The sequence below is a fragment of the Meles meles genome, chromosome 5 (genome assembly GCF_922984935.1).
Source record: "Meles meles chromosome 5, mMelMel3.1 paternal haplotype, whole genome shotgun sequence".
Taxonomy (NCBI): domain Eukaryota; kingdom Metazoa; phylum Chordata; class Mammalia; order Carnivora; family Mustelidae; genus Meles; species Meles meles.
The window spans coordinates 95,674,341-95,687,270 of NC_060070.1; the positions used below are offsets into that span (position 1 = coordinate 95,674,341).

A 12,930-nucleotide genomic window follows, 5' to 3' on the forward strand; every position below is an offset into this window, starting at 1 on the left:
ATCCACATTTCTGTTTCATTTTTGTCATTACGAGAGAAATTAGGCATCTTTTCACATTTACTGGCCATTGAAATTTCTTTTCCTGCATCTAGCTTGTGTTCTTATATTTCTGTCCATTTTTATTGAGTTCTTGCTTATTCTTATTGTAGTACTTCTTATTGCGAATACTGTGAATTCTGTATTTTGACTGCTAGTCCTCTGTGTTCCTTCTGCTTATGTGTCTTTTCTCTTTAATAAGTGCTTTTTGTGGCTTGTCTAAGTATAACTTGGGAGCAGGGAGATAGTAAAGATAACCTGTTCATTAGTTTTAAGTTTGATTTTTCAGTGTAAGTCTTTTATCAGTCTCAATTTACTTTTGGTACAGATGTGATTTAGGCAGTAATTAAATTTTTTCCACCAAAAAAACAAAAAAACAAAACCTGAATAGTCTATTCTTTCCTCACAGGTTTGTAATGTTTGAGAATTGAGCCAAAATTGGGAAGAAACTTGCTACTTTATCGGATCTTCCCTCATTCTCAACTTCAGTATTTTGGACTAAAGTAGAGAGTGTAAAGTGTCGGATTTAATTTGTTTGTGTAAACTTTGAGATTCAGTATCAGAGTTGTGACTTGTTGATATTTGGCACTTTGGGTCTTTGTAATTGAGATGAAGGAAAGTAAACACTCTTCCATGAAACAAATGCTTAGTGGTTGAAGTATTTTGGGGTGTGGTGAGAAGAGGTCCCACAACTTAATTTATTGGGTGGGGGTTAACAGCATGAAAACAAAGATAAATTGTAGTGCCTTTTTGGCTGAATGTCAGGTATGTGGTAAAGATGATGGGTGCTAAAGGATCTTGGGAAAATTTTTCAGAAAAGATGTTGAAAGTCACATTTGACTCGGCCTTTAAAGATAGGAAGTTAGATGCATAATTGGTGTGTTCTGTGTCTGGCAAAGGTGCAAAGTGTTTTGTGGTAAAAATAATGGACTACTTTGGTTGAATGAAAGTTTTTTATGGGGGTGTGTATAATGGGATTTAAGGCCCAAAGTATGGATTAATGCCAGTGGTACGATGCATTTTGAGTATCCTGTAAAAGTATTAAGTCTATTTAAAAGATACTAGGGAAATCAGAGTTATTAGAGACAGGAGAGGGAAGATGGAATGTTTTAATGGATTAATCTTAGTGCTTAGGAAGGTTTTTATAAAAGAGGAGAGAGTTGAGGCTATAAAGTATAGTAATGGAAATCAGAGTTGTACAATGAGAATGGAAGTAAAGGGATAGTTAATAGGCACAATATCTTTTATTTGTGTTAAGATTTTGCAAGTTTCTATACATTTTCTCACTTTATTCTGATATCTTTGAAAGTTAGGATAAATATGTCTTTTATGGCCAGAGTCATGGTGGTAGTAGTTGGTGTACTAAGGACTTGGTAGTTGATAGCTCTGTGATAGGCAAATGTCAGCCTGTTTTTACATGAGAAATATATTTTATATAGTATATGCTGGTTATTGGAGAAATGTGATCATTTTTTAACATTCTGTGGTTTTAAGAATCTAAAGACAAAGTTGAATGAATCTTAGCTATTGAAATTCTCCAGTAGCATCAGCATAATTGAATGATGTTAGAATTACAATATTAAATGCCTTTTGTAACCTTTAGAATTGACTGTTGAAGAAGAAAATTCAAACTGCTTCCTCAAAATGCAATTTTATGAAAACAACCCCGCCCCCCAAGACTAAACTTGAGATTTGATGTGAGGGTGTTGCAGGGACTCGAGACGGAACAGGAACATGTAGGAGACATATAAATAGTGAGATATTTGGAAAATGAAGCAGGACTTCCAGTGCTCATGTAAAATTGTTTATAGGTAACTTTGTAAAATGGAATCAGTTTTATTCATGTTTTTTATTGCCTCTATCCCTAGAAATGATGCTGAAAACCTAGGTTTAATAAGGAACGTAGAAGGCCTAATGTATCAGTAAGAATAGGATAGCTTACACCGTAGTAACAACATTAAAATCTCAGGGGTGGCATAACACAATACTTGCTTTTGCACAAAGTTTCATGTAGTCTAGGTAGTGAGTTATGTTAAACATAAGTAAAATAAGAGCTTTCTTTATTGCAAGTAAGATTAACAACTTTAGGCCCAAGTAAGGGATACTTCTCTGTAAGCTGTCTTCGAAGCCTGTAGTTTCATCAACCACGTGTCTCTTCTTGCAGCAGTCAAAGCAGGGTTTTCAGTTCTTTTTAATAATGATACTCTTTAGTATCCCTGATGAGAAACCAGATTTTCAGGTCTCCTGGCTGGCTCAGTCGGTTAAGAGACTGACTCTTGGTTTTGGCGCAGGTCATGATCCTGAGATTGAGTCCCACTTTGGGCTCCCTGCTCTGTGGGGAGTCAGCTTGAGATTCCTCCCTCTACCTGCTCCTTCTTCCACTTTTGGGCTTGTGCCTGCTCTCATTCTCTCTCTTTCTCTGAAATAAATAAATCTTAAAAAAAAAAAAAAAAGGGAAAGAGAAACCAGATTTCCCAGGCACTCTTTATTGAGCTATGTTTTAGTAAAATCCGTAGCAATACTGTGTCAGATCCTCCCCTACCGTGCCTCTCTGTTGTTTTATTCTTTACTGTTCGCCATTTATTCATTTGTTCAAATACTTACTGAGGTTCTTTATGTGCGTTAGGACTTTCTATAGATGCTAGGGACATCTATAATGGTGGGTAAAACAGGTAAGGTCCCTTCTCTTTGATGAGTTTATTTTCTAATGGTGGGAGGAGACAAACATGAAAAACTGAATGAATAAGATAATTTTGGTAGTCATGAGTGCTTTGAAAAAAAAAAAAGTGAGTTGTAGGAGATGGAAAATGGCATTTAATACTTTAATTCGGGTGTTCTAGGATAGTATCTCTGAGGTGGTTTGGCCAGAAAACCCCAGAAGGGTGCAGAGTAGATAAGGAATGCATTCCCTTTGAGAAGGATCTTGAAATTAGAGGAAAGTAGGCTTAATGTGATAGTTGTGGTTGCCAACTGCTCTACTAGAGCTATGTTAAGAAGATAGCATAGCATTATGAAAGAAACATGGCCTTTGGAGTCAGGATGTTAAGACCTCTCTTTGACTTCTCATCCCCTATTCCCCCGTACCCACACACATGCTTACCGGGTGTTCTTCCTTGAAGATCTTTTACTCTAGCATATGAATTTCTTCAGTGTGAATGTGGGAATCACACTTGTAGGTAGATACATTATGGATTTGTTATTTTATCCTGTTACTCTTTGGCTCAGGAACTGCCCATCCATTTCATAAAAGGAAAATCAGAGAAGAAATCACCTAAATTGTTAATTTAGTCAGCAGTTTTTTGTTTTTTTTGTTTATCTGGTGCCTATTCTGTACCAGATACTGTTAAATCAAATGTTAATAAATAAAATAGGTAAGTAAGTTAGAACTTTTCTAGTTTCTCTTTTAGAAAAAAGCTTGTAGTTTTTTTTTTTTTTTAAAGATTTTATTTATTTGAGAGAGTGAGAGCACTAGAGAAAGAGAAACTTACTAGTGTGGGGGAGAGGAGGAGGAGAAGCAATCTCCTTGCTGAGCAGAGAGCCTGACATGGGGCTTAACCAACTGAGCCACCTAGGCGCCCCAAAGCTAGTAGTGTTTAAGGAAGAACAAAAATAAAGAGGAAAGTAATTAAAATGAAAAAGGGGACAAGCAGTTAGCTTGATTAGCCTATTTCTCTAAACCAAATCTATGGTATTCATGGTGGTTGTGGTGGAGCAGATCAGGTCTTTTAAAAGTGGGCCAGCTGGGGGCGCCTGGGTGGCTCAGTGGGTTAAGCCGCTGCCTTCGGCTCAGGTCATGATCTCGGGGTCCTGGGATCGAGTCCCACGTCGGGCTCTCTGCTCGGCAGGGAGCCTGCTTCCCTTCCTCTCTCTCTGCCTGCCTCTCTATCTACTTGTGATCTCTCTCTGTCAAATAAATAAATAAAATCTTAAAAAAAAAAAAGTGGGCCAGCTGTGTGTCAGAGGCTAGACAATAAAAAGGCTTTTAATGTGTTAGGATTTGTGTAAGGTCTAGCTCCTTATGGTAAAACTAATTTTGATAAGTCAAGGACATGGCCTTTGGAGTCAGGATGTGTTTAGAAAAGTGATCTGGTGGAAATTAATTTTTTTTTTTGTTAAGTCTTTTGGAATGGAAAAGGTAGTTTTAAGAAGATAAAGGGGCTCAACTAAAATGCCTATGGAAAGTTGTTTTAGTTACTGAGAAAGGAGAGAATGCCGACATTCATCAGAACAGGTTACTGAAAGCTGAGGATTTGTGTTCATGTCCTAATAGAAGTATTGGCAGTAAAAATATTTTTTAAAAATCATAACGTTGATTGAGGACCCTGGATCTACATTTAAACTGTATTTTACTAAAGAGAGAACCTGTGCTGAAAAAAGAATGAGTTACCTCCAAGTCCAGTTCCCCATTCTTCTCTGTTTCACACTCAGAGAAGGAGAAGCTCCTTATTACTGCTGAGTGGGGTAGGAGTTGAGGCTCACTAGTCCTCCATTGAATTCCCCCTTGATGAAAGCGCTAGTGTGCCTTCTTAGTGCTGCCTTGTGGCCTCTGCTGACAGAGAAGAGGAGACTCATTCCCACCTGGTTGGTGGGAGAGTTTGGCTCTCCAGTTGGCCTTCTCTGACACCACTCTGGCTGGAAAATGGGATAGTGGTAGTGAGTGGATGGTCTGGTTACAGCCTGGTGAGGGTGAAAGTCCAGGCTCCCTGCTAGTTGATTTTTTTTTTCTCTCTGTATTATTTGACTACAGCAGGTTGATTTTGGTCTTGCTAGGCAACTTTTTTCTTGGTCCTTCTGGAGAGAGCAGGCTTTTCTTGGAGGTCCCCCCCCCCCCCCCTCCAGTTGCTGGTTTGGCAGTAACAGTTGCTGGTTTCTCCAGTACATAGTCTAGAATACTTGAGGCAAAAAAAAAAAAAACCTAATAGACTCACTAACCAGTTTCTAAGGAACCTGGGCTCTCTTGGCTGGTCCATCTTCTTTTTTCTACTTTTCAGAATATTTTTATGTTTGTTTTTAGTGTGTAATGTCCATAATGCCCAGAGTTTTTAACTGTACTTAGTGGGAAGAATTAAGAAACAGTTTATCTATTCCATTTTTCCATGAGGGAGATCTAGATGGTGACACATTTTTTTATAGTTTTTATTTTAATTTCAGTTAATTAACATGCAGTGTTACATTAGTTTTGGATATACAGTATGTAATATAGTAGTTCCATACATGACCCTGTGCTCATCACCAGGCAAGTGCACTTCTTAATCTCCATCGCCTATTTCACCCATCCCCCCAAACCTTCTCACCTCTGGTAACCATCAGATAGATGGGTATGCGTTTTAATAGATTGAAATGCTTATCTTTAAAAGCTCATTACGTAGAAAGAATATCTCCTTTTAGAAATGGTGTAGTCATAGCTAGTTTTTCTTAAGAAAAGCAGAGAAGTATCAGTGAAATAAGATATTAAAAGAAATTAACAAATACTTTTATTAGTTGTACTTATAGAGTGTTAGCAGAACAGTGTGGATAAGGGATGATAATTTGTGAGCTTTGATATAGGTTTCTTGTGCGCTGTATACTGATTGTTTTATAGGTTATTACATGATGTTATGATATTTTTACTTTAAAAGTAAGTGGGTATATTCATAGAAGATATCTCAGATGTTGGTAAATAAATTGCTTTTCCCCATCTTTTTAAATTTAAAATGAAATTTTGATCCCCTTTGATGAGTTCTCAGAGCTTGATAAAGTTTCAGACTTTTGTTTCCTTGTTCCTTAATTATATCAAAAAGTTATTAACATTTAAGTATTTTTGAGAGCTGGCAAGTGAATAAAAGCCATTTGAATATTTCTTTATTTTGACTTAAATTTCTAGCATTTTTTTCTCATTTAGAAAAAGATTTAAATCACTGAATCTTTTCTTTTTTTAAAGATTTTTTGTTTTTAATTCAGAGAGAGAGAGGGAGAGAGTGTGAGCAAGCAGCAGCAGCAGAGAGAGGGAGAAGCAGATTCTCTGCTGAGCAGGGAGCCCCCTGTAAGACTTGATCCCAGACCCCTGAGATCATGACCTGAGCATAAGGCAGAGACTTAACTGACTGAGCCATCCAGGCACCCCTCATTGAATTTTTTTTTTTTTTTAATTGGGTAGTTTGACAACTTACCTTGCATTTAAGAATGTTTGTCATTTTATGTCTGTATTCCATGGGTTAAATGGTTAAGCAGAATTAAGCTTAAGTCTTTAAGTGTGTTTAAAAACTTTAAAAGAAAAATGGCAATATTGGGAATAAGATGATGATCTGATGATGTATGTGGCTAGTTTGGAAGTATCTTAGTGATTTCTTGTTTTTTAAATATCACATTATTTTTCTAGAAGAATCCTGATTTTGTGTTTTGTTATTTTTTAAGATTTTATTTATTTGTCACATGTAGAGCGAGCGAGAGAGCGCACAAGCATGGGGAGCTGCAGGCAGAGGGAGAAGCAGGCTCCCTGCTGAGCAAGAAGCCTGGGACTGCATCCCAGAACCCTGGGATCATGACCTGAGCTAAGGCAGATGCTTAGCAGACTTCTTTTTAAAGAGAAAGGCAGGGGGAACCAAGGGAGGGGGAGAGAGAATTTTTTTTTTTTTTTAATGTTTACTTACCTGCTTATTTATTTATTTATTTTAGAGGGAGCGGATGTGTGAGTGAGGGAAGAAGGGGGTGGGAGAAGGCAAGAGATTCTGAAGCAGATTCCCTGCTGAGTGAGGAGACCTGTGGGGCTAGATCCCACAGTGCTGAGATCATGATCTTAACTGAAATTAAGAATTTTATTTTTAATGAAGGAAATGGCAACATGATTTTATGTTACCTTTATATTTTTGAATCCTTTATTTTATGAAACCTGTTTTTAGGTAAACCTCAGTGATGTTTTCAAGTTTTAGGAGATGTATTGGTGACTTTAATAGAACAGTTCAGGAAGCTGGCTTTGTATCAGGGGAGAATTTTGTGTGTGATTTACTTTCATTATTTGAAACACATTCTGTGAGAAAACAAGATAAGAGATATAGATATAGATGTAGATAAGAGAATACTAACTAGAAGACAACTTGGAGTTATAGTAAAAACAGTAGATAAAATGTCAAAGTTGTATATAGCTATGCTACATTGTAGTACATATTTTGTTACATACTGTAAAATATTAAGTATACATACACACTGGTTAAGAGCAATTTTTTCTGTGACTTGGGATATTTTTGATAATATTCTGAATCCTGTGCAGACTGTATTCACTGTGTTAAAGAAATAGTTCAGTACAGGCAATGCTAGAAAAAGATGTGAATCTTTTTTGATTCTTTTGTGAATCTCTGAAATAATACATGTTGAAACAAAATTCAAGGAATGTAGAAGTGGCTATTGTGAAAAGTACATTTCTTTCATTATAACCCTCCTCCAACCTCCTTCCACATTTAGGAATGTGGTAGATTTAGACTGTTATCTATAGGCAGTCTTTTTAACTGAATTATTCGTATCCCCTTCTCATTTATATCCTATATTTAAATCATAAATTTAAATTTAAGACTTTATTGTATAAATCATGTTAATGTTTACCTGGGACTTAACTGGAAAGTTAAATTCTGATTTTTTCCTCTTAAGGAGTTAATAAATTTTGTTTCTGCTAAGGTATTTCATATTGTAGAAATAAATAAAGCCTGGAATGTTTGAGAGCCAGAACCTGGGCTTCTGGGATATTTCCTGATCTTGCTTTTTGGATTGACACTCATTGCCTGCTTGTTAATGTCATCTGTGGCCTCAACGAGTCTAGCAGGTTTGGGAGAAGGATCTCCATGTAGGTCTGATGTCTTTTGAGTCATACATATATTAGCCCTCATTACTTGCTGTTTTCTCCTAAAATCCCTTCATCAGATAACTGCAAGCAAAAATAACATTTTTAAATCCGTGTAACAAGTGTGAAAAATATGACCACTATAAATTATTGGGGGTGTTTTCAATCTGTAGTATGTCTGAGTTCTTTATTTAGTGTTTTTCCAACTCTACTTCACTTGGCTCTCAGTAACATTCTTGTGATGGAAAAAGAGAAAGGAGTAGGATTCCACTGACAATGAATGTACATAACTTTTTCTCTCTCTCTCCTTACTTTTGCCTTTTCCAGTGGGGGAGGGGCAATTGCAATAGGAAGGCCCTTTGTCCAAGTTGGAGAGACAGCAGTTCTGTGGAGAGTAGCATATTTGGGGGAGAGAATAAATTTAGAGGCTTTCAAAATAGTCCTGTTATATCTGTTATTCATGATTTTGATATGTTGGCACTGAGAAGGTATATACTGATTTCATATTAAGGAGATTTTCTTTTGTTGGCCCTTTCACTTTGGACTTTAAAGTTTTTTTGCTACTATCTGATTTAATTTAGACATAAAAATGAAAATCTGATGACTTAAGATAGATGATTCCTTATGTACTATTACTTACATTCTAAAAAACAAAGTAAACTTTAGGCATAGGGTAAACCATTTTTGTTAGGTTGAAAACCTCATTTTTCAAACATGGATCTAATGGATGTGGCCAAAGCTAGAGCAGTGGACATATTAAATAAACATTTAATTCTGCTTATATTCATACATCTTTAGTAATAGCACTTTTCCATTTTTCTGATTTATGTTTCTGTGAAGTTGGAGGTACTAGTTTTACATAACACTTTTGGAAGTCCCTAATATTATATTCAAAATATTAAGTGTATTCCTTAAATTTTAATTAGCATAAGAACTGTGACTCAGCTTAGAATGACCTCTTTCATTTGAGAAACAAAGACTCATTTGCCCTTTAATCTGGTTTTATTATTCTTTGTGATGTTTATTTAATTCTGTGATAAATAGAAATTTAATTGCTTTCTTTTTTCAGATTATGGTCATGCACTGGCTAAGATTAGATAACCAAATTATTATGAAGATATAGTAAAACATGAAGAAGTGGTTTGTGAATTTTATTGATCATCTTTTAAGTTGGTTTTTGTTAGTGCAATCAGAGTTAACTTAAGTATCTCTGGTTACCTTAATAGATGAAGAACAACTATATCCTTTCCAAACTTTAGCTTCCCCTCTCATTTGCTTATATTTCTTATCTTTCTCTAAATTGCCTCTTCTATGAAACAAATTAGTGTAGTTGCATTCTTATTTATATGGAGATTATCCACATTGTCTTTTTCTTGGCCAATTTTGCATTATTACCTATTTTGTAGGAGGTTTTTCTCATTTGTAGGACGAAATTCAAAGTTTTTCTCAGTTAGTTTGTCAGTACATGATACTTTCCAAATGAGGATTCTTTTTTTAACTGCATTTCCTGGCGGGAAGGAAGTGAAGTTGGTAGAAAGTAGATACTACTATGTTAATAGTGTATTTACTGGCTGTTTAGGTAAAAGGAAGTAAAGGGCAGAAGAAGGAAGAAACTCTGGACACCTGAGTAACACTTCATAGGAGTCAATCAGATTTGCTGTTGACGGTGATAGCCAAAGAGTAATTTTTAAAAAAAAATTTTTATTAACATATAATGTATTATTAGCCCCAGGGGTACAGGTCTGTGAATTGTCAGGCTTACACATGCCAAGGAGTAATTTGGAGGCACTATGTGGCCAGGAATTAGGGAAAAATTAGGTTCGTGAGTGAATGTGTGTATCTGGTAGCGGAAGATTGTGGGAGGAAGAGGTTCCAAGAAGAAGAGGAGGTGGAGCTCAAAGCAAACTTAATTTGTAGTTTTACTTAGAGCTTTGGTCCTAGTGGTTAAACATCTTACTTGACACTGTGTATTTGGGAGGTTTTGTAAACCCGAGTCTACTCTGTTCAGTGTAGACCGTATAATTCTAATTTGCATTCTCCCTTTCCTTTTATGTTTTGTGCCCTCAGAAGATTTATTGTATTATCTCTGAGAATACTCAAGTATTAAAGTGTTTTTAGGTCTTGAGCAATATGTTACAAGTTTTTTGTCTTGTTTTCTTTTATTTTTAGAAACAAGAAGCATTATGTCAATATATCATAGTTATTCATGTGGTAAATTTTTATTAAAAGATAACACAAATATCTTAAGTTATATAGTCAGTTAACAGGATAGAATCAAGATTTATACCCAGGTCTTCTGTCTCCTGAGCCTATACTTTTAATCATATTTGGTCAAATTGGAATTATTTTCCTAGAGGAACAAAATTTAAATGTCAGGCCAAGTCCTTGGTTCCTGTATTAGAAGACAATAGCTCTCAGAGATAGGACTTTCAGTTTTTTTAAATGTAGACAGCTCATGAGACAGAAGAATTCAAAATGAATGCTTTTTAGCATGTTGAAGTTGTAAGTACTGTTCTTTATGAAGATTTTATGCTTCTGTTAGTTTGAAAAATACTTGGTGCAATTCGAAAACTGAGATTTTCGTGTGTTGATATCCCATGTATTGATAGCAAATTGGTGTATTTTTCCTTAAGTGCATTACCAGTAAAACTGAAGCAGCCCATTTTGTGAAATAGTTTGTATTTTCCATGATTTATACTTTAATGACTTTTCACAATTCTTGGCCAATGTAATAATTTTCCCAATATGAAAAACCCTTTTTCTCATTGTAAGATGATATGCATTGTTAAAAACAAACATGAAACAATTCTGAACAGTATAGAGAAGTTAAAGTTGTCTGAAATCCTACCAGCTAGAGAGTAACAACTGGTTAACCTTGTGGTAGATGTAAACACCTAGAGTTACAAATTCTTTGTTAACTTTGTATGTGAAAAATATCTTCTGGTTAGTGATTTGCTTTTCTAATGGTTACTTTTAATGAACAGAAAATTTTAAATTGTCAAATGCGTGAGGTAGGAAACCCATTTTCTGCCAACTCCTTAAATATGGAACATTAGTTTTATGAGCATCATGTTTGTCTTTGCTTTTCGTTAAGTCACGCTTTTCTATTTATGGACTGTTTTGTTTCATTTATTGGCATGTCTGTTTTTATGCCAGTACTGCAGTAATTTATAGTATCATATAGTTTTTCTTTATATCTTATTAAAAAGAAAAGCCCCCTCACTTTGTTTTCCCTGAAGTATTCTGGCTGTTCTTGGCATTTTGTTCTATACAAATTTAAAACCAGTTTATTGCTCTCCCAAATCTGTGGTAAAGTTATTAGAATTGTATTGCATCATTATGTCAATTTTAGGGAGAATAACTTCCCATTTGTCGTCTATTAATTTCATACTTTTTTTTTTTTTTTTTTTTTTTAAAGATTTTGTTATTAGGGTGCCTGGGTGGCTCAGTGGGTTAAGCCTCTGCTTCCGGCTCAGGTCATGATCTCAGGGTCCTGGGATTGAGTCCTGAATAGGGCTCTCTGCTCAGCGGGGAGTCTGCCGCCCCCCCACCCCTCCGCCCCCGCCTCCCTCTCTGCCTACTTGTGATCTCTCTCTGTCAAATAAACAAATAAAATCTTAAAAAAAAAAAGATTTTATTAATTTAAAGAGAGAGAGCACGAGCAAGTAGGGAGAGGGGCAGAAGGGGAGGGAGGGAGAATCTCAAGCAGATTACCTGCTGAACAGGGAGCTTGGCTTGGGCTCCATGACCTTAAGATCACAACCTGAGCCAAAATCAGGAGTTGAACGCTCAACCCACTGAGCCACTCAGGCGCTCCTTCTTTTCATGAAGGTTTGCTTATCTTCTGTAATCTGAACATCATCTGTTTTTGTAACATCCATGAGCTGAGAATTCTAGTTAAGAATTTTATAAATAGTTGGAAGAAATCAGAAGAAAACATTTAATGTCATGTAAAAATTATATGAAGTTGAAATTTTAGTTTCCATAAATAAAATTTTTTGGAGCATAGCTATGTTCATTCATTTAAGTATATAACTGCTTTTGCAGTACAAATGGTAGGGTTCATTTTTCCATTAGAGTTTTGTTTTTTAAGATTTTATTTATTTATTTGGCAGAGATCACAAGTAGGCAGAGAGGTAGGCAGTGAGAGAGAGGGTGAAGCAGGCTCCCTGCTAAGCAGAGAGCCCGACATGGGGCTCAATCCCAGGACCCTGGGGTCATGATCTGAGCTGAAGGCAGAGGCTTTAACCCACTGGGCCACCCAGATGCCCCTCTGTTAGAGATTTTATGGCCAACAAATTCTAAAATATTTTGCTATTTGGCCCTTTATAGAAAAAGTTTGCCCACCCTGATTTAGAATTAGTGTTTGTTTCATTGTTTATATATCTCAGAGTTTCTTTGTATCTTGGGGTGGAGGTGGTGTTTCAGCCTGTCTTTCTTTAACTCTGTCTCCAGTTCTGGTAAGCCTAAATTCATGAGTCACTGTTACCAAAGTGTGTTGCATTCTTTAGGTATGTGTGGGCAGAGAAAAATTTGATGTCATGTTTTATATAATAATCACTATACCTGTTTTTTGGTATTTTACATTTGAAGATTTAATTTAATAAAATACAGCTTAATTTGCTTATTTGCCCATTTCCTTTTTTATAGGAAATTAAGAGAGAGACAGAATCCAAGGACGACAGTTTGCCCATTAAACGGGAAAGACATGGGAATGTGGCAAGTCTTGTACAACGAATTAGCACCTATGGACTTCCAGCTGGAGGAATTCAACCACATCCACAAACCAAAAACATGAAGAAGAGTATGTACATAATTTCTTTCCTGTTTAAATCAAAATAAAGGATGTTTTATAACTATTCATAAGTTATGTTAAGGAAAGTTAGCTTAACCTTTTGTGGCGGACTGTAGAAACTTCCTACATATTCATGTGTTACTAGTTACTGGCCCTTGTAGTCATTCTTCATACAATAATTAAGCATGATCTGCTGACAATTATTTATAGGAATTAGAAATTAAAATATGAGGCTTTGTTTTCCTATTAGCCGTATAAGTTCTGTTGAATAGTTGATTCTTTGCCTTAA

At 35.8% G+C, this 12,930-nt stretch overlaps 1 protein-coding gene across 1 annotated transcript in view; it reads left to right on the forward strand.

Annotated features, from left to right (window-relative positions):
* Positions 1-12,930, forward strand: part of LOC123941788 (CD2 associated protein) — a 143,162-nt gene that overhangs the window by 40,541 nt on the left and 89,691 nt on the right. Inside the window, exon 3 of the mRNA XM_046005507.1 lies at positions 12,497-12,650. Within this exon, the coding sequence (XP_045861463.1) occupies positions 12,497-12,650 (154 nt within the window). The remainder of the gene's footprint in view (positions 1-12,496; positions 12,651-12,930) is intronic.